Here is a 22,226-nt window from a genome sequence, read left to right on the forward strand (position 1 = left end):
AAAACTAATTTTTTTAATAGTGTATCTCATTTAGCTATTGTTTAATCTCTTTCCTCCACAATAAGTTTGAAAAGTGTATTTATCTCTTTCAAATGTTGGGTTCCTTGAGAAGCACTGCAATGTCTCTGACTTCTTATTTCATTCTTCACTCTACTATAGTATGGTGACCAACAAAAGCCTTTTTTTAATCTTTTAAAGGTCAGAGTCATCTCTTAGTTGCCATATCTAATGCAGAACTTCTGCTTCCAGCAATGTGGTGGAATAAGTTCTTAGGAAAGCCTCCAGATACAAAATATTAGAATGTAAAATATAAAAAAATATTTTATGCAATGCATGGTTAATCTAACTAGAAAATGGAAATCCTCAGAATTGAAAATGAAGGGAGGGAAAGAGAGAGAAATTTTTGTTTAATAGAGATGGACTGGAGCTGAAGCCTAGAACATGGGAGATATGAGGAGGCATATTAGAAATTCTGCATAAAGCCAAGGGCCTTCAAATGTTACTCACTTTGTTAATGGGTGAACTAGAACTCAAACCTACAACACAGAGATGCAAAGAGCTTGCCTTCGTCTGCCTTAGACTCTGACTAGATATGGAAAAAATAGTGTCTCCATAGAATTTATAATAACAGATTAGGCCTCTTATATCCTTAAAGTCTGAAATCATGCTTCAGATATGACTTAAGTAGACAAAAATCGGATTTTGAAATAGATAAGTTCATGTTCCTGGCTGGCAAACTTCCAGTGTTACAATTATCATATACAGAATGTAAAATCAAGTTATTTTTAAATGATTTTATTTATTTGAGAGACAGAGTGAGAGAGAGAAAGCACGAATTGGGGAGGGTCAGAGGGAGAAGCAGACTCCCTGCTGATCAGAGACAATGTGGAACTTGATTGTGGGATCCGGGATCATGACCTGAGCCAAAGGCAGATGCCTAACCTGACTGGGCCACCCAGCAGCCCACATAAGTTCAATATATTTAAGAAAAACAAGTTAGGGGGTGCCTGGCTGGCTCATCAGAAGAGTATGTGACTCTTGATCTTGGAATCATGAGTTTAAGCCTCATAATGGGTATGAGTATATAGACACAACTGAAGAGAGAATGGTGTATTGGGGAATAGATGTGAATGAAATAGATGTAGAGAAATAAGAATTGGAAAATGTAAAAAGAGATGAATAAATGTGGAGGTTAAGGAGAAGATACAACATATATATATCTTCAGAGAAGGAAACACCCAGGAGAGCTGGCTTCTGCAACCACTTTTACCCTAGAGCTTTGGCAAGATTTTTGAAAGTTGGTAGACATGCTAGTAGATGATACCAATGGGGGATGCTCTTGGTGGCATTTGGGGAGACCTGAATCACATGGCTAGTTTTCACTTCAGAACATTTTGACCATTGTTCTTCTCAACATTTGCTGAATACTGGGGCTGCACAGAGCAGTAGGACACTTAGAAACATAAATGAAAAAAGCCACTTAAAAGCAGGGTGATGTTCAGTTTACCCTAAGACTTTTTATCTTCAGGTATGAATAGTCAGGAGAAATTTTATAAAATACATCAAACACTTAGTTGAAAACCTTGAAGGGCCAAGAGCAAATCAGATGCATTAACCATACTAGGGCTGCAACCCAGACTTAATTGAGGAACACTCGCATTGGATTAAAAAGGAGAAATCTGCACTGTATCTACTTAGCAGTAGGAGGGCAAACTCTCTCTAAAGAAAGATTACATCATATGGATACTTTTGATTTAAAAAAATTCCATTTGGCATTCAGTTAAGGATTACTAGGCATTGCTGGAAGCCTGGACGGCACAGTTGGTTGGGCTTCCAGATCTGAGTTTTGGTAGGTCATGATCACAGGGTTGTGAGATGGAGGGAGCCCTGTGTCTGGCTCGGCACCCCACATGGAGTCTGCTTGAGACTCTCCCTCTCCCTCTGCCCTTCCTGCTCTTTCTCTCTCCCTCTCTCTTAAATAAATAAATCTTTTAAAAAAATTACTAGGTATTGAAAAGATGAGACCACATGGCTAGACTTTAGGAGGAAAAACACAATAGCATCAGACTGTTGAGTGATTTTGATACTTAAATTAGCTGCTAAGAACTTTAAAATTAGCTGCTAAGAAATTTAAAAGAAAATAGAGAACAATTAGAAAAAATAGAGAACAATTAGAAAAAATAAACAGACTCTTTCACCAGATAGCTAGAGTCTGCTTTTTAAAAAGAGACTCCTAGACACATTTCAAACTGAAAAATAACAACATGTGAAGTAATACCTCACTAGATGAATTTAACTACAAATTAGATAACAAGAAAGTCAGGATTAATAAACTAAAAGACTTCTTAATATAAAATACCAAGTGGAAGCATACGGATAAGAAAGAATTTTAAAAATACAAAAACCACAGCAGAGAGGAGTGTGCAACAGTGAAAAAAATCTAACCATTTATGTCTTTGAAGTCTAGGAGAAAAAAGAGAAGAGAATAGGGTGGAAGTAACATTTGAACAAACAGTAATAGAATATTTCCCAAACTAAAAAGAGACATTAACCTGTAGATTCCAGAAGTTCTGTGAACCTCAAAAAGAACAAACATATAGAAACTATATAAAGGCATATTATGGCAAGCCTGCTAAAATGAAAAACAGAGAAAATTTTAAAAAATAATCAGGGTAAAAAAGACATTCTCTTAAATCAGGGCAACAATAAGACTTAACTACTAACCAGAAACAGTGAAAGCCAGATGAGATGAAGGTATCTTTAAAATGCTGAAAGAAAAAAATGGAAAAAAAAAAAAAAAAACCAACCTAGAATTTGTGTAGTCACAAAAAAAAAAAATCCCTTAAAAACAATAATATACAAAACTTTCAAATAAAGAAAAGCAGAGAGAATTTGACACCAAATCTACATATAATAATAGCAAAGGAAGAAGAAACATGGTCTTAGCTGGAAACAAAGAATTGTAGGAAGGAGCGAACAGCAATAGAAAGGATAAGTATAAGGGTAATATAAATTTTGAGTGTAATTAATAGTAATATATTGTAGTGTTTTGAATATATGTAGAACTAAAATGGCAACAACAATAATACAGAAAGAGGAGAGTAAACGGAGTATTCTAATGTCTTACTGTTTTCAGGAAATGATAAATAATTTGTATTATTTTCTAAAAGCAAACATGTTAAAAATGTACATTTATAATCTCTAGGGAAACCACTAAAAAGTAGAAGTGTATAAATCTGATTGATCCCAAAGAAATCAAGATAGGAATCAATGAAATATAAAACAAACATACATACACAATAAATCTCATATACAATATAGAAAGTAAACAAATCTAATTGCTGGTTCTTTGAAAAAAAAAAATTGATAAACCCCAGCAAGATTCTTCAAGAAGAATCCAAATTTGGTTTGACATTCAAAACTTTATTAATTAATTTACCACATTATTAAATTTAAAAAGGAAAACCAGGTGTAATCATTTTAATGGGTTCAAAAAAAGTATATGGTTAAATTCAACATTAATATATTTTAAAAAATATTTTGGCAGCCTATGAACATATTCTGATAAAGAGTATGATCCCCCCTAAAAAATCTACAATTATTCTTAATCTATATAATTCTTGATTCTTAGAAATTAAAAGCATTTCCTTTATAATGTGGTACAAAAGAATGTCTTCTTCGGTCATTTCTAATCATCCCTAAAATGGTGAACCCATCTAGAAGCCCCTAAATATGATAAAATAAAATTTTAGAATATAGTGAAAAAAACTGTCACTATTTGTAGATAATATATTTGGATAATAGAAAACTAAAAGAAACTACAAATGTATTACTAGAAAAAAGTTTTTTAAAAAAGAAAGTTTAGCAAAGCTGTGGGTTATGTTCAAAATATAAAAGTCGATTTTATTTTTATATTCTTTTACAGTTGAAAAAAAATACTAAGGTGCCTAGAAAATTACAGCTAACAAAAGCTGTGAAGACCTTTAGAGAAGAAAATGATAAAGTTTTATTGAAAGAAATTACAGAGGACCTAAATAAATGATATATGTTATATTCATTGGTTGATAACCTTTAGTTATGATACCAAAATCAAACATCTCCTAAATGATTTACAGATTAAATGTAGAAAAGCTCTGCAGGTTTTTGGTGGAAATTAAGCTGTTTCTAAAATTTTGCAGAAGAGTGAAAGCCAGTAATAGCCAAGACAACCCTGACAAACAAGGTGGAGAAACTTGGAGTATCCTATATCAAGATGTAAACACTGTAGTAATTAAGACATTGATTATTAGGATAGACACAAATGATATAATATTAGAGATTCCTGAAATAGCCTGACACATACATGGAATGTGGTGTATATATATATAAAACAGGTAGCATTGTAGATCAGTTAGAAGAGGATGTTCAATAAAAAGTGCTCAGTGAATTGATGATTCATATAAGAAAAAATCAGTTTCAGGTAAAGACCTAAATACAAAAGGCAAAACTTTAAAACATAGGGGGAAAAAAGTGGAAATGTATCTTTTGACTTCAGGGTAGGGAAAGACTTCCTCATACAGACACAAAGTGCGAACTATATGTAAAGGAAACATTTGTTAACATCTTTTGATCAAAAGACATTGCAAAGAAAGGAAAAAGAGAACAGACAGGGAGCACTGTATAGAATCTACAAAGGATTTGTAATTTTCTAGCGTGTGTAAAGAAAACATTAAAAATCAGTAAGAAAAAGACATTCCAAGAGAAAAATCAGCAAAATATGTATTTCCCAAAAGAAGGAAAACTGAATGACCAGTTTTAGGTATGAAAAGGTGGTCAACTTGTAAGCAGAACAATGCAAGTTTCAACCATGAGATATTATTTGTATGCTCTGAGATTTGCAAAAGTAAAATCTGACAGTATGCCTGTTGGCATGAATCTAAAGCAGTTAGAGCCAAGGTCTGCTTTGTTGGAGTGTAAATTTAGGTAAGACTACTTTGTAATACAATATATCATCTAGTGAAGTTGAATCTGTGCACTCATGGGTTTCTTTCACCTCGTATTTCCATTTCTAGCAGTATACTCCAGAGAAATTCTTATGGCCATGTACCAGGAGACAAATAAGTTACTCATACTAACATTGTTCATAATAATAAAAAGTAAGAAATACTCTAGATATTTATAAACAGGAGAGTGATGCATTGCATGTACGTAATACAGCAAGCAGATACATTTAACAGTATTCTGTCTATATACATTTTAAAGCATACAGATTTTAAAAAGTTATATAGAATTATGTATGTTTATGTGGAAAAACTATAAAGGAAGTTAAGGAAACGGTAAAATTAAAGTTCAAGATAGCAGCGACTTCTGGAGGTCTGAGAGAAAATATGTGATTAAGAAGGCACCCTGTGTTAGCTAAGATAAAGGTTCAGCTGCATTTGACAGAAACCCACATAGTGACATAAACAAGACACAAGTCCGTCTTGTAACAGGTTGAAAACATCCTAGGCATGACAGGTTCTGCATGGTTATCTAGGAGCCAGGCTCCTCTTCTTTGGAGCTCTTTATCCACGTGGTTATGGTGGCTCACCACCAGTTACATTTCATGTGTAATGTGGAAGAATGGAGGAGTAAGTGACCTTAAAAAGGAAGTCGCACTTATGACTTCTCTTCATAAGAGAAGAGACTAGACTGTATCTATTGTATAGTAATTTTTCGATCCATGGAGACTAGAAAAATGTGCCTAGCTGAAAATCAGGAGTTCTAGAAGAGAGAGAATGAGAGCACAGGTATGGGGCAGAAAGTGGCAATTTCTGCCACAGGTTCATGCGGCTAGGACAGGAGGGGGAAAGCACAATGATATTGGTACTGTTCTATTTCTTGGAATAGGATGGTGAGTATAGTTGTTTTTTAAAATTTTATGCCTTCCCTATAAATTATATACTTTTGTATATATGAAATGTTTCATTATTAAAGCTAAAAAGTTTACTGGATACTTTTTAGCTTTATTTTGCTTGAATCTTATGAAGCATATGGTACTGTTGATCACAGTACCTCTAGACATAAGAATTTTTATTGTCAAGAATCTCCTGGTCTTTCTCTTATTTTTCCATCCATTCCTTTTCAGCCTCCTGGGCTTCACTTTCTCTGCAGGGAACAAAAAGGCCTTTTCCTAGATGCCCCTCACTTGTCTCCATAATTATTTAGGATAGTTTCAAATTGGCTAATGGGTTTCCTGGATTTGGAAAAATTTCAAGAGAAAACTAATTATATGGTAAATATTCAGATTTTATCACCTTTTATTCATAATGCTCTAGCCATATATGGAAAAGGGAGGTTAGCGCATTTTTTTCTTTGTAATTTTAAATATTTTTTATACCTTTCTGAAGTACATCATAAAAGGGTAAATAATTCTAGTGTGAGTCCAGAATACCAGCATATCTTGTAAAGGTAAGAAACAGCAACTGTTCTCATAAGTATATACATAAAACGTCATTAGAATAAATCTTGGAAATGACTCACATTATTATAATCATGTATAAATGTGATATCTTTTTATAAAAACTCAGTTTATTTGACCTCCCAGAACGACTGCGTTTCCTAACCCTCCTTGCAGCTAGGTATGACTATCTGACCTAGGGCTTGGCTAGTGGAATGTAAACAGAAGTCACTACATGATAAATTTTGACATATATTAACAGGAACTGGTTTTTTCCCCAGTGAAGTAATCTCAGGCAAACATGCATTTGAGAATTTGTATTCACTTAAATTTTTATTAAGGCAAGTAAGATTAAATTCAGTTAGTATTCACGTTTCAACCATGTGTGAGGGACTGTGTCAGGTTTCTGGGAATACAGGATTGAACAAATACTAATCCCAACCTTCAAGGAGCTAATAATAGTAGTCCAGAGGAAGTCTAGTTGAATGCTATGATAGATATGCCTAAGGTGCTATGGAAACAGAAATTGCCGAGGTTAGCTAGGAATCTCAAACTCAAGAAAGTTGACAAACCTAATGTAAGTTTATAAAATAAAAGCATTTAAAAATAGGATCTAAAGATCTTTGTTGTTATAAGCATTTTAAATATCAGTTACATTAAAAAACAAAATGAGTCCAAATATTACTATAGGAGATAGAGGCTAAGGGGGAGGGAAGGAGAATAAATGAGCTCTGTTAATTTTTAAAATATTTTATCTATTGTTTAGATCTTTTTTGTATACTAATTTTCTAACCTTAAAGGATAATTTAAAATCCAGGGTTTTTAAAAAAGATTTTATTTATTTTTTTAACAGTGAGAGAGGGAACAGAAGCAGGGGAAGTGGGAGAGGGAGAAGCAGGCCTTCTGCTGTGCAGGGATTTTCCCCCCCGCAGTGTGGGCCTGGAGCCCAATGGGGGGCTGGAGCCCAATGTGAGGCTCGATCTCAGGATGCTGGTATCATGACCTGAGCCGAAAGCAGACGCTTAGCAACTGAGCCACCCAGGCGCCCCTAAAATCCAGTTTTTAAACAGAATATGTATTTGTTAATATAGCAACATAGCTTTTTTTGATTTAGCAGTGTGGTTTTCTTAAAATTCCTGGACTCAAATCTTAACCTTATTTTCAGAAACACAAACTCATGTAGCATATAATGTGTGTTTTATCTATCTTTTTTAATGTATTAAGTTAAGTTTTACTTAGTATAAACATGTACAATGCTCGTAGTACTGCACAATAATTCCAGTGTAGACATTGTCTGGCATTGGAATTTAAGGCAGGGATTCAAGTTTCATTCACTGACTGTAACAGATTACAAGGAAGAAAACAGTTTGCACAATTCTTAATCTTCACATAGCACCTGCTCTTAGCAGTTCTCACCATTGCGGCATATAGCTATTTTCTTTTAACGCAACATTCCTCAAACTCCTTTCTCTTTCTTTTGATTTCATAAACTGGGGGGGAAGACCCGTTTTCACAGACATTGCTCTTCCTCTTGAAAATCTGAAAAGAGATTAGTGAAATCTCATCATATTTATGGTCTTTAATAAATAAACCTCTCATAAACCCTTTTCATTTTCAAGCTTTTTCTCTAAGGTGACGTATTAAGCCAGGACTTGCTAGTGTCATTCAGATACTGTACTCTGTAATTATTAAACCCTCTCTGACTCAGTTTTTAAGCAAAAATGAAGTTTTTTTTTTCTTTGCAGACTTTGCCTTCAAAGGAAACGACGTTTTTAAATACCACACAAATGCCTTGCTTGCAATCAGCTTCAACTTGGAGTAGCTGTGAACACAATTCCAAATCTCAGATACTAAGAGAACATGTATCAGAATTGGACTCCTCTTTCCATTCTGTACTGTCATTGCCATCAGGTAAGCCTACTTATAAAAAAAAAATTCTAAGTAAACTCTGAATATTTTCTGTGGTGAAGTCTAATCCTATAGATACAAGGAATCTAGAATAAGATTTTATCAATTATTTTGCCAATGGATATTAGAACTAATATTTACAAACTAACAGTTTTCATAGAGGAATTAATCCTGTGAGTTAATGTTCTGTTTTTGCAAGTTGATTCTTAAATTCATTGGAAACCATTTTGAGTTATATTGGGAAATAATTAACTTTTGATCTTTTCATTGTTAAATTTTTAGAATTTTATTGATAAAATGACTATGCTGTTGAAATGTTTCTCAGTAAATCAGTTTTATTTTTCCCCCTAATGTGTTGGTTTGCATGGATTTTTCTCTGCTATATAATATTCTTCTGCTTATAATCAGCATTGAGTTTCCTCAGATAAGAAATTGCCCATCTTTAGGTATATCATCTTTTGAACCTCGAGAAAATCTATAATCTATAACTGGGTGAATGAGGCACACACAGCCCCATACCCTTTTAAGTTTCTAGTTCTTGGTCTTTGTTGGAACTGTTCCAGTTGTTTTTCTTTTTTTTTTTTTTTTTTAAGTTTTTTTTTTGTTTGGTTTGGTTGGGTTTTTGTTTAGTAATCTCTATGTGCAGTGACCCCCACACTCAAACTCAAAACCCCAAGATCAAGAGTTGGATGCTCTTCTGAGCCAGCCAGTCACCCTTCCAGTTGTTTCTATATTGAAATGAAATAAATACAAGGGTCAAAGAAACAGTCTTCACACTGGTTATATCAGGTTCTTCTCTTCAAGGGAAGACATCTCAGATGGGCTTTTGTTTCCTTTTCAGCTTTTTTTCCCCATCATCCAGGGACTGCTCCTTGTTGTAAAGCACTATTTTCTGTACCTGTTTCTGTCCTGAATCCTGAATCTTAGTTTTTTTTTTTTTTTTTTAATCATTATTCGAGTGGTTCCTTAGCTACAACATATTTAGGATTAAGTTCCTGACAGGAACTAGGGTATTCTGTCTTTAAGGAAAGCTTAATAATAGAAGCAAACAGTGATAAGTATAACAAAGGTAATGCAGCTGACATTTGGGCTTAGCATACCTGTAAGCACATTATATCTTCTTGTATAATTCTTCCATCATATTTATCTTCATATTTTCCTCTTTATCTTATATACAAAAAAACTGAGGCTTAGAGATGTTAAATTATCATTCCAAGAGTATACAGGTAGTAAATGAAGGAGTCAGGATTTGATGTGAGGTAGACCTACTCCAGAGCCACACTCTAACCTTACTCTTCACCGTCTGTTTTCTCCTGCTGCATTTATTTCTTTGAAGATATAATCCTGAGAGCTGGCATAATTATCCTTCACTTAATCCTCTTATGTCCCTTCCAATAAGTTAAGATTAACTTCCCCACCTATTAATTGGGTTATTCATTTCTTCTTGTATTCATTTAACAAAAATTACCTACTATTTACGGAGTACTAAGAGTATAAATACCAATAAATCCCTCAAAGTACTTGCATTCTCATTTGAGATAACTGAAATGTAAATTATTAAGTGTATTAAAGTGTTATGAAATATTCTTATAAAACCCCAAAGGTCAGAATGTGGGGACTAAGGAAGGTATATGGGTGGAACAAGTTTCTTCACTAGTTACATCATATTTTCTCACAACTCATGAAGAACAGTGGTAGAGTAGGTGATATTTTCTTTATAATAGTAAGTGATATTTCTTTGGAGAAATAAACTTATGTTGGATTCCTGAAATGTTTAAATAACATATTTGATTTGTAATCTTAGTTTCATTTTTGTACAGTCATATTATAGTAGTGCTAGGATTGAAATCTTTCCTACCTCTGTTCTGGCCCTTTGGAGGACACTCCATTTTGAAACTCATGAACCTTTTTTTTTTTTTTTTTTTTTGGTATATTTTTCCACACTTGAGTTGGATCTATTATTAAAATACTTAAAGGATAAAGACTTTTTGTTTAAAATCCAGACCTGTTTTGGGTATGTTCTGATTTGTGTGTTCATAACCAGTGTTTTTTCCAGTAGCAAAACTTTCAATATAGTAACTGCTTTATAAGATATTTCTTGTTGTTTCTTAGGGAGAAGTTTAGGTGTCTCTATTAAATACTTTTGAAGATGTTTTTGTTTTTGTATTCTTGAGGAAAAAAACTTTAGTAAATGTGAAGCACATATACTTTATTATTTAGCTCCTCTTATGGTTGTGAGAATAGAGAATATAGGGAATTGACATCTAAGTCTCTATTTAAAGGAAGAGAGCTAGTCTGTAAATGTGTTTTAATCTTTGTAAAAACATATTTTGTGATTCATAATACTAGTAAACTAAGAGAATGTGACACTTAGTATTTTTATCAAAGGTAGCTTCTGAATTATAGTGGTTTTTCTCTCAAGTACTTGAAACATATCTTTCAGAACCCTCATTATTTCAAATGTAAAGTTTGTATGGGCAGGGTGGAATGGACTTAGAGTGAGCCAAGTCTGGCTGTATGTTTTACTCAAGACCTTTGGATACATTTGTTTTATCTGGGAATAGTACTTAATACTTATAATTTTGATCATCTTATCTATTATTTTGGTTTATGAACTTAGTCATCATTAGACTTTTTATTTAGTGTATATAATCAATGATTTCCAAAATACTGCTGTCTGTATGCTTGGAGGAAGTGTTTTGCCACTTCTGATAGCACATTTCGAGTTTTTGCTTATTTTTCTAAGTGTATGTGCTACTTAGAGAAAGAAAGCAATCTTAATATTAGAATCCATATAAAATGGTATTCACTAAAAGTACCTTTTTTTTTTACTTTATTTTTCCAGATGTGCCTCTTCATTTTCACTTTGAAACATTGTTTAAAAAGACTGAAATAAAAGGAGATCTTGCTGAAAATAAATTTGTAGGAGACTGTGTCATATCTCCATCACCTGGTATGTCATTTACAAATCTTGTACTTTATATGTTTTTACATCTTTCAGATACTTACTGTTTTTGCTTTCTAAGGAAATAAAATTTAACAAAGGAACAAAATGTAAATCCTTAATTTGTAATATTCACTTTTTATAAATCACACACATACACAAATAGAAAATACATAGGAGTGATCTTAATAAGAAATATGATACTTACTGAATGAAAATTATGAAATATTATTAATAAATATAAAAGGAAATCTACACATGGAGAATACAGCATTCCTAGATGATGGGAATTAATAAGGATATCAGTTCTTCCTGTTGGTATATATGATTAATGCAATGTAACTTGAGGTTTTAATAGAATTTGGTTAACTTAACAAACTACGTGTAAAGCCCACTGGGAAAGATAAATGGGAAAATACAAAAGTAACTGCTGGAAAAAGTATTAAGAGAATCTATCCTAACCACATATGGAAACATAACAAAAATCTGTAATAGCATAGATTTTGTATGCATTTAAGGAAGTAAATCCATGAAGCAGACTATATAGCTTATGCTTTATTATATAAGGGAAGAATTCTAAATCAATGAGAACATGGAGAATTATTCAATAAATAGTAAGTCTTTGGGGGGAAATTTTGTTACATAATTGTTTCCTACCATATATCAGAATGAATTCTAGTTCATTTCATATTCTAGTTCATTTCATATCTAGAAATAAAACACTAACATTACAAAATAAAACTAGAAGAATTATAATGAAATAGTTATGAGTATTATGAATGGGGGCAGGGACATTGTGCTTGGAAACAATCAGAAGGAAGAAAAACATCAACATGTTTTGACTATCTACAAAGCGAAAATCTTAACATCAAAAAAGCCATATAAACTAAGAAAAATTACTTCCAGATGAATAATCATCTACCTCAAAATAATTATCTACCTCAAAAACTTAAGAGTCAATTCAGTGCCTGTTAGAATTGGAGTTGTGAAAAATAGATTTGAAAATAAATTTACAAAAATCAGCTTTTATAAATACCAGTAATAACCAGTTAGAATATGTAAAGGAATTTTAGTAGACACATTAATTGAAAATATAAAGTATCTAGGATTAATTAAACTTAGTAAGGACCTACATGAAGAAAACTTAAAAAGTTTACTGAGGAACACAAGAATATGTACCTATAGAGGGAAATAACCCTGTTCTTATCAGAAGACAGTATTGTCTGAGGCACCTGGGTGGCTTAGTTAAGTATCCAGCTCTTGATCTCAGGGTCAGGAGTTCAGGCCCCACGTTAGGCTCCGAACCTAGCATAGAACCCACTTCTTAAAAAAAAAAAAAAAAAAAAAAAAGGACAGTATTGGAGCTTAAGATGTTATTTTTTTCCCCAGTTTATAACATTCATTAGAATCATAGAGGTATTCTTTTTTTTTTTTTTTTTAAGATTTTATTTATTTGTCAGCAAGAGAGCACAAGCAGGGGGAATAACAGGCAGAGGGAGAAGCAGGCTTCTTGCTGAGCAAGGAATCCAGTGTGCGACTGGATCCCAGGATCCCAGGACTCAGGGATCATGTCCTGAGATGAAGGCAGATGCTTAACTGACTGAGCCATCCAGACATCCCAGTATTCTTCTTTTCTTTTGGAACAAAGTTATTCTAAAGTTTATCTGGGAGAAAAAAATGTTGACTAGCTAATAAAATTTTTTAAAGAAAAGGAAGTGCCAGGTAACAATAAGGAAGTAAAAAGGAAGTGCCAGGTAACAAAATTATAAAGCTATAAGCAGTATTTTATTGTAGTGTTGATGGAAGCCAGATCAAGGAAACTAGCCTAGAGACAGACCCATCTGGCCACTATATGATAAAAAGGAGGTTTTTCCTATCAGTGTGGGAAGGATGGCCTCATCAATAAATAATAACAATAATTCTTAGAAGCATTCCTTAAACACCACTACTGGTTGAAGGGCTTTATATATCTGTTGGTTGCTTTAATTTGTACAATCCTGTAAAGTGAGTATTATTATTATTTTCCTTGACTAATTTTTGTATTATCATTATTTTCCTTGACTAATTCTCTCAAAGTCACTATAGTGATATGGTCAGAATTCAAGTCCAAGCACTCTGGTTCAGAGTCCATGTTTTAAACAACTAATAAATTTGTTCTAAAATCAGTGGATTAAACAATGACTTTTTGGGGAAAAAAAAAAAAAAGAGCTACCTCATAATGCAGATTAATGTTCGTCCATCTTCAATTTATTTTAAATACATTCCAGATGGATTAAAGAGTTAAATTTTAAAGTCCTGACTTCAAAGAATTAGAAGAAAAAAAAGATGTATTTGATGGTGATAATGAAAATATAATCATAAGTAACATTTACTGAGTGCTTATGTGTAGATACTCTGCTAAATATTTACTATTTCCAATTATATTAAGACATTTAAACATTATAATAATTCTGACAAGATGTATGTAGTGAAATCAGGACCCTCAAATATTAGGTAGCATTAAGAATACAAACCTTTTGGGAAGTACCATGAAATTAATTACAATGCCTTTAAATTATGTATTTTTAAAATAAGCTCACTGAGGAAAAATAACAGTTTACTTGTGCAAATGTTTACTAAACTGTTAGCCCTGAATTTTGACCGAGTAAATTTATTTTCTGGTAACCTAGCCTAATGGCAAATACAAAACCACCTTCATGTACAAATCTATTCATTTTACTATTATTTGTGTTAATGAACAATTGGAAATAAGGTAAAGAGTGTAACTGAGATATGGTTAACCAACACAGTGGAACGTGTACTTTTTAAAAATACCTTTAAAGTTCATGTAAAGGTAGAAACATCAACAAATGTCAAGTAACAGAAGAGGACAGAAGTGTTTTACTTTTATGTATGGTACAATTATAACCACGTAGAAATGTTCATTCTTCAGTAAACCAAATGGAATGTGTGGGTCTTTTGGAGATCCTGATTTGAACAACTCAGCTGTACACATTCACACAATTTTTGAGATCATGAAATTTGAACACGCATGGCTGTTGGATATTAATGAAGTTTGTTAGATGTAATAATACATGTGGTTACATAACACACACACACTCTTTATGTTTGTTAGAAATTTAAACTCACATATCTGTTGTTGGGATTTGCTTTAAAATAGGCTAGCAAAAAAAAAGTTGGGGATGGTCACCAGTGTGTAATCACTGATGATGAATGATAGGTACAGGGGAGTTCGTTCATCTCTTCATTTGTGTTCGTTGAAATTTTTTCACAGTAAAAAGTTTTAAAAAAAAATTGAAAGCGCTAAGGTCAAGGAACAATTGTCTATACTTAGGGAAAAAAAGACCAAAGAAATACAGGAAAATATAGGTTTATGTTCAGACACTTTTTCATGATACAATTCTACTACTTGAAATTTATACTGAGGTTAATTTTAGAAAAAGAAAAAAATGTGCGCATGAAGGTGATTAGTTTAAGAATGACCATAATAGAAATACCATGATGATAACAACTAGCTCTAACAGCTAGAGGATAAATGATATTATCTCTAACCAGAAGAATGTTAGGTAACCATCTGAAAAAATAACAATGGGTGAATTAATAAAATTTGAGAAGTGTAATTGTACACATATTTAAATGAAATTACATTTGAAATGTGAATATGAATTATATGCATTTGTATGACTGAATGAAATATACAAAAATGAAATTATATGCTGTTAGATAAGTGAGATTAGATGGTTTTATTATTTCTAATGTTATTTTCTAAAATTAAAAAAAAGGGCAGTGTAAATGTGTTAGGCACAGAAGTAATAGTAACATATCAATGATGTAATGACATGGTAGTAATGGGGAATTAAGAGCTAGGAATAGAAGACATTTGAGATGAATGGTGCAATATTATTAGGTGAATCAGTGAAGTATATTGTATTTATCCCAATCTCTCCTCCCTTATTTTCTTTCCCGACCACTCCCAACTCAAATTAAGCATTAGATTTCATCCTATGTAAGGCATGTCTGAAATACTGGTCATTATTTGTTGTTAGTGATTTCTGTAGAATTAAATAAAACTCTAGAGCTCAACGTTTATCAACCATTTACTCTGTGCCAGGCAGACTGACGAATCAAAAGATGAATCACAGAGACTCAAAGAAATTATAATGTATTAAGAGGAAGCAGACACACAAGTAACTATTAAAATGATGTGGGCACAGATATGATAAAAAAAATTCTAAAAAGAAGAGGGAGAGTGTAACTCACTGCCTAGGGGAAGACAAGGGGAAGGAAGCGGGTAAGGGTGATGGGGAGGGGGCAAGAGGAACTCAGAAAGATGGTGATGCCAACTGCAGCTTTAAGTACTTGGAATTTAGAAGAAGAGTGAAGTGTTCCAGATCATTCATTCTCAAACTTTTATGTGCAAACAAATTACTTGAGGGATATTGTTAGAATGCAGTTTTTGCTTCAGTAAGTCTGGAAAGGGGTCTGATTCTGCATTTCTAACAAGTCCTAAGTTGTTCAAATGCTGTTGGCCCATATTGGTTTTAAAATGGAAACAAATGTGATTTGTCATGGAGACAAAAAACGGTGTGGTGTTCAAGTGTATACAAAATGCCTGGTACTATAGGGTAAATTGTATGAAGGGAAGTAGATGGATGTCTGTGTGCCTTCCACATAGCTTTTATTTATCCTCTGTTATCCAGAAGAATTTCAAGAATGTACAGCTGACTTCAGATAACAAGTAGGGAAAAGAAAAATTGTAGTGGGTTTAAGAGTAAACTGTTAGTTGCCAATCCTGAGGAAATACCAGGCAAAGCCAGTTAAGGGCCTGTACTCATCAAAATATGCAGCCATGAAAGACAAGACAGTGGAACTGTTGCAGATATAAGAAAACTTTAGACACATGACAACTAAATGCAGAATAAACAATTTTCTATAAAGAACATTATAGGAATAATTGGTGAAATTTAAATGAGTCCATGGTTAATGGTATTAATTTGATTGACAGTTGTGTGGCCATGTAAGAAAATGCCCTTGTTTTTGAAAAATACACATCAACAAATTTAGAAGGAAATTGTATATCAACAACCTAATCTCATTGGAGTTCAGAAAGATAAATATAAATTTAACATTTGTGGAATTTGAACAAAGGGTATATGGACTACTTTTTACTATTGCAAGCTTTCTGTTAGTCTGAAATTATGTCAAAATGAAGTTTATATTTTAGAGTGGACAGAGAACAGTGGCACCACAACCCATACAAGCCAGACCTAGGGCTCAAGCTTCTCTACCTACACTTCCTGATACCTAAACCCACTGTCAATATAATCTTACTCGTTTGTCTCAAACACGGCCTGCTGCATTTCTACCACTTTCACAGTCCAGTCTAATGATCCCTCATCTATACTGCTGAAACAGCCTGATCAGTTTTTTCCCTCCAATCCCTGTAGCTAGTGATCTTTGGAAAATGTAAATCTACTTATAACACTGTTTCCTCACCTCCACTCCTTAAAATGTCTGACAGAGGGAATATTATAGGAGACCCCTAAAACCCTACTTAGGACAACCCCTACCTGTTCATTGTTCTTTCTCATTATTCTTCCTTACTCTATACTACTTGCTGTTCCATTGCCCAATTTATTTGTTGTTTTGGGCCTTTGTACGTACCATTCTCTCTTCCTTCCCCTTGCCATCAGTGATTTCTGTTCATATTTGAAATCTTGTCACTTTGCCTGGGTACTTCTCCTAGAGCTCGCTTATTGTTTCATACTCCCATTAACTTCTTTAAATAGTACTTCTCTTTTCTGTTACGCATTAGTTATAGTTTTTGAGATGCTTATAAACTTCATTAGTAACAAGGATCATGACTGTTTTTGCTCACCAGTGTCCCAAGGGTATAATACAGTGCCTGGCATGTAAGCAACTCTCTATAAAGTTACTGAATGAATAAATCAAAGGGAAGAAAGGGAAGGCAGGAAATTGAGATACTAGGTCAAGGTGTGTTTTAGGGTAGAATCCAGATTTTGGAGAGCAAGAACTGAAAGGCTAAGAGGGTTATAAGTAGGTGAAGAGCATGTGCAGTCTGATTTTGAATTGTCCTGTATTTCCTACTGTTTCAAGAGTCCACCGCAACCTTATGATACTAAGGAAAAAGTCGTATAAAGAAGACTCAAGTAAAATTAAGTAAAAAGTGCCACCTTAGGAAAGGCTGAAGTTTCTTCAAAAAGGTTAATTTGGTTCTAGAAAACACGGAAGATGGTGAATTGCTTTTAGAAGGGTGAATTGACTGGTATTTGTTTTAAAATACTCCAGAAATGTTCCCATTAAAACAGAGAGCATTACTGGGACACCTGCATGTATTAGGCATATTAATTATTTTAAAACCTCTCACAATTCTAGTTACACCTTTCTAGAAATGAATTTGAAATTATGCCTGCCAATTCATTTGGTTTTATATTTAACATCTTTCTCTGCATTCTTTTCAGTGGTAAGAAATCTTGGGGGCCATCTAGAGTCCTGCCATTTTCCCTGAGCTCTTTTTTTTTTTTTTTTTTTTAAGATTTGAGAGAAAGAGGCAAAGAGAAAGGGATGTCCCAAGCGGACTCTGCACTGATCTCACAATCAGGAATGGAGCCAAAACTGAGTTGGGCACTCAACCAACTGAAGCCACCCAGGCACCCCTCCCTCCCTGAGCTCCTTAAAGTCACTGTTGTTTTCCATCGTTTAGTTTTGCTTTGTCAATTTGATCCTCATGACTTTGCAGTAATCTTTTTAATCCCTTTTCTGTTAACTTTTAGGGTATCCTTGTTGTGAAGTGATGCATGATTAGGATTTTTTTCTTCCCCACTTGACACTCAAATGAGTTCTTAAAATCTTAATGGAAAAACTTTTGTCTATCGTTTCTTCAACTTTGCCTCATTGTTATGTTGCCCCATTTCATCCTTTTCTCCCCCCATATTTTCTACCACTCTTTTCCTTCACTTGTACAGTTCCTCTGCCAACCCACTGACTATCATGTTCAGCCATGTCCATTCTATTACTCAGACCAGGTAGTTATGGTTGTTTTTAAATTTGAGCAATTATATTTTCCATCTCTGAGGTCTCTCTTAAGGAACCTTTTGCCTATTTCTCTTGGCAATGTGGTTTTTAAAAGACTTGTTTGTATTCTGTGAATCCATTCACGGTTTCTGGGTGGTTATTTGTTTGTACTTCATTTTTTATGGTGCTGTGCAGACTTCTGGAGTTTTGTGTTCTCACCTTTAAAGTTGATATTCACTATTAATACTTTCTGCCACTGTTATTTATGAGATCCTTTTCATAGATGGCACAGAAATTTGCACTCGGTAGTATTTTCAGAAGCAGTTAGGGATGGGCAGGACATATTTCAAAGTGAGGCACTGGGCATTGCTTTCTCTCTCTCCCCATCCATTTCTCTGCCCAAGACAGAAACCAAGATTTTGTTACCTATTAAGGCAAATAATCTCAAGGAGTGTGGCTGAGGAGTTGGCATGTGTAGTTACCCTATCAGATAACTATCCATCTAGGTAATTGTCCTGCACCATTTCCCTTTCCTCCAGGTCTAGAGCACCTCTGATGATCCTATTTTTGTGGCAGCACTTTCCCACATGCTTTTTTGCACTGCTCTTCAAATTGTATGATGACTTTCAGAGATTCCACACAAATTCTGCTTTACTTACAAGTTCCCTTTTGTGGCTTGCTAATGGGGATGTATATATGCAGATCTAGACATGTCTATGTATAAATCTTTTGTCTATTATTTTTGGACTGCTTTGTCATCTTGAAATCAGAATCCCAGTTATTGTTAGTAGGCCATCCGTCCCCACCCCCCACCCCAGTGTTGGTGAGATTTGGCACTTCAGCCTGCATTTCTTTTTCATCTCTAAACCCTTCAAAAATGAAGCCAATTTGGTTATTAAGCCAGCACTGGAAATACAGGGTTCAGATAGGCAATAATAATAAAACTACATTTATTGAATACTTACCATGTCAGATATCCTTCTAATGACTATTACAGGGATTAACTCATTTAATCCTCATTAAGCCCATGACAGCTGTTCTAACTCCTATTTTACAGATAAGGCAACTGAGGCACAGAGCTATTATATTACGTGACATAAAAGTTTGAGAATACCAGTGCTTTTAAAAAGTGAAAGAATGGTGCTGGGTACTGTCAGTTTGATGAAATCTGGTTCTTGCTCAAGAGGCCCCTATTTATTGTGATTTTGTAGAATCTTCATCCTGAATTACTTCCAGATTTAAGGGGGAAGGGGAGCTAATTAGGGGTTCAGATATATATTCAGATTATATTCAGCCAAGATTTACAGACTGGAACCAACCAAAGATTCTGTAATTGAGAAGACTTTGGAAAAGGTCACCTTTCCTTTTCATCCACTTCAAGTAATGGAGCAACTATAGGAAATTGGATACTTCTTGAAGATGTTTTTAAGGAACCTTATTATTGATATTTTCAGTTTAGGAACATTCCATTTTGATATATAAGTCTCTCTCTCTCGTTATATTTATTTTGAACTGGTGAATTAATGTTCTGCAATGTTTTAAGTAAAAACATTAACATGTTCATTATGTGTTAAGGAAAAGTTCACATTTCCTTTCTATTTGTTTTAGTACATAATACTTCTCTGAATCAATGGAGAAATGGATATTCTCCTACTTGCAAGCCTCAAATAAGGTCAGAATCTTCTGCACAGTTGTTCCAGGGAAGAAAGAAGAGACACTTGAGTGAAACAGCATTAGGTAGGTTAAAATGAAGACATATGCACTAGTATTAAAAACTGAAAATAAATTATCTTCAAAGAACCTCTGCTTCATGGAAATTTATAATCCAGAATAGTCCCTATTATACAAAATATCCATGGTCCTATGAATGCTAAACAACATATTCATGTAGTCAATTCAGAATTATTTGTGGACTGGGCATCCATCTACTTAATGACAGGGATTTCCTTCCTATATTCCCTAACTTGGGTTATCTTCTCCTGACTGTCCTGCTAGACAGAACTTAAGCCAGCATCGTGTTCTGGACTCAAAATATGTCAGTAGAGTTGCCTTACAACCATATCTAGTACTTACATGGATGTCATGTTCACTGTCCATTCACTGAAGCTCCCTTAGGAACCTATAGTTCCAAGATGACCAACAGGTATCTTTGAAACTAGAACTCTTCTAGTAATACAAAGTGGGGTTTGTTGGAGGGATTTAGGACTATCAGTTTCCAGAGTTATTGCAAATAATGATTAAAAAATAAAACTTACCAGAAAATATACATTTTAAATGGCAACATATTTACACTTTGTTCCTGTTCATTGTTCCAATAGACAGAACACTATATACATTAGTCAAGTGTTCCCCAGATGTAGTATGTCAGTATACCGAATATTTAGAAACTGCATTCAAGATGCACTGGACTGTAATTATACTTAATGGATTTAACATATTTATCACTAATATCTCTAGAACTGCCACCGTATCAGCCCATGTCATTACCTGATAACCACTAACAGATAAGCTAGTATGGTGCAAAATTAAACTCCTAGCCGCAAGCAGAGATTGCATTGTGCTTTTTAGTGCCATAATCTTAGAGACAACCAAGACACCTTAGCTTTTGAAGAACTTACATACATGTACAGATCTTCCTCTCTTGACTTAGGACATGGTGACATTCCAATAAGCCCATGAGAACTTGAAAATACCTTGAGTCAAAAAAGTATTTAATAGGGGTGCCTGGGTGGCTCAGTGGGTTAAGCCGCTGCCTTCGGCTCAGGTCATGATCCCAGGGTCCTGGGATCGAGTCCCGCATCGGGCTCTCTGCTCAGCAGGGAGCCTGCTTCCCTCTCTCTCTCTCTCTCTCTGCCTGCCTCTCCGTCTACTTGTGATTTCTGTCAAATAAATAAATAAATAAAATCTTAAAAAAAAAAAAAAGGTATTTCATAACACTAACCTACCACCCATAGCTTAGCCTCAAATGGGCTGAGAACACTTACATTAACCTAAGTTGGGCAAAATAATCTAACACAAGGCTTATTTTAAAATAAAGCACAGGGGGCTCCTGGGTGGCTCAGTGGGTTAAAGCCTCTGCCTTCAGCACAGGTCATGGAATTGATCCCAGGGTCCTGGAATTGAGCCCCACATCGGGCTCTCTGCTCAGTGCGGAGCCTGCTTCCTTCCTCCTCTCTTCTCTCTCTGCCTGCCTCTCTGCCTACTTGTGATCTCTGCCTATCAAATAAATAGAATCTTTAAAAATATATATATATATTTTATATACTATATAAATATATATATATTTATATATATATTATATATATATATATATATATATATATATATATATATATATATATATATAAAATAAATAAAATAAAGCACTGAAGGGCACCTGGGTGTTTCAGTTGGCTAAGCAGCTGCCTTTAGCTCAGGTCCTCATTGGGATTGAGCCCCGCATTGGGGCTCCCTGCTTGGTGGAGAGTCGCTTCTCCCTCACCCTCTCCCTGTCACTCTGCCTACTTGTGCTATTTCTGTCATATAAATAAAATAAAAAATAACAGTAATGTGTTGAATATCCCATGTAATTTATTGACTACTGTACTGAAACAGTATGGCTTGTTGTATGGGTAGAGAATGGTTGCAAGTGTACTGATTATTTATCTTCATGATCACATGGCTGACTGGAAGTTGTGGCTTGTTGCTGCTGCCCAGCAGAAGTATCCTGTTGCATAATGCTAGCCCAGAAAAAGGTCAAAATTCAAGGTATGATTTCGACTAGACGCCCTGTCACTTTTGGACCATCATAAAGTTGAAAAATCCTAAGCTGAACCATTGTAAATTGAGGGCTGTATATGTATCAACACACAGAAGAACTTGTCTCTCTTAATAAAACCCACTATGAATTCACATTACCTAAGATATAAAATGTTTCACTTG

General features: G+C 34.2%; 1 protein-coding gene across 1 annotated transcript in view; it reads left to right on the forward strand.

The window, feature by feature from the left end:
- Nucleotides 1-22,226, forward strand: part of KANSL1L (KAT8 regulatory NSL complex subunit 1 like) — a gene marked incomplete at its 5' end in the record, with an annotated part of 101,903 nt that overhangs the window by 70,210 nt on the left and 9,467 nt on the right. The window contains 4 exons of the mRNA XM_082690086.1: nucleotides 8,164-8,329; nucleotides 11,172-11,279; nucleotides 19,914-20,042; nucleotides 21,978-22,052. Coding sequence (XP_082546212.1) covers nucleotides 8,164-8,329; nucleotides 11,172-11,279; nucleotides 19,914-20,042; nucleotides 21,978-22,052 — 478 coding nt within the window. The remainder of the gene's footprint in view (nucleotides 1-8,163; nucleotides 8,330-11,171; nucleotides 11,280-19,913; nucleotides 20,043-21,977; nucleotides 22,053-22,226) is intronic.

The sequence above is a fragment of the Mustela nivalis genome (genome assembly GCF_964662115.1).
Source record: "Mustela nivalis genome assembly, chromosome: 11".
NCBI classification, from domain to species: domain Eukaryota; kingdom Metazoa; phylum Chordata; class Mammalia; order Carnivora; family Mustelidae; genus Mustela; species Mustela nivalis.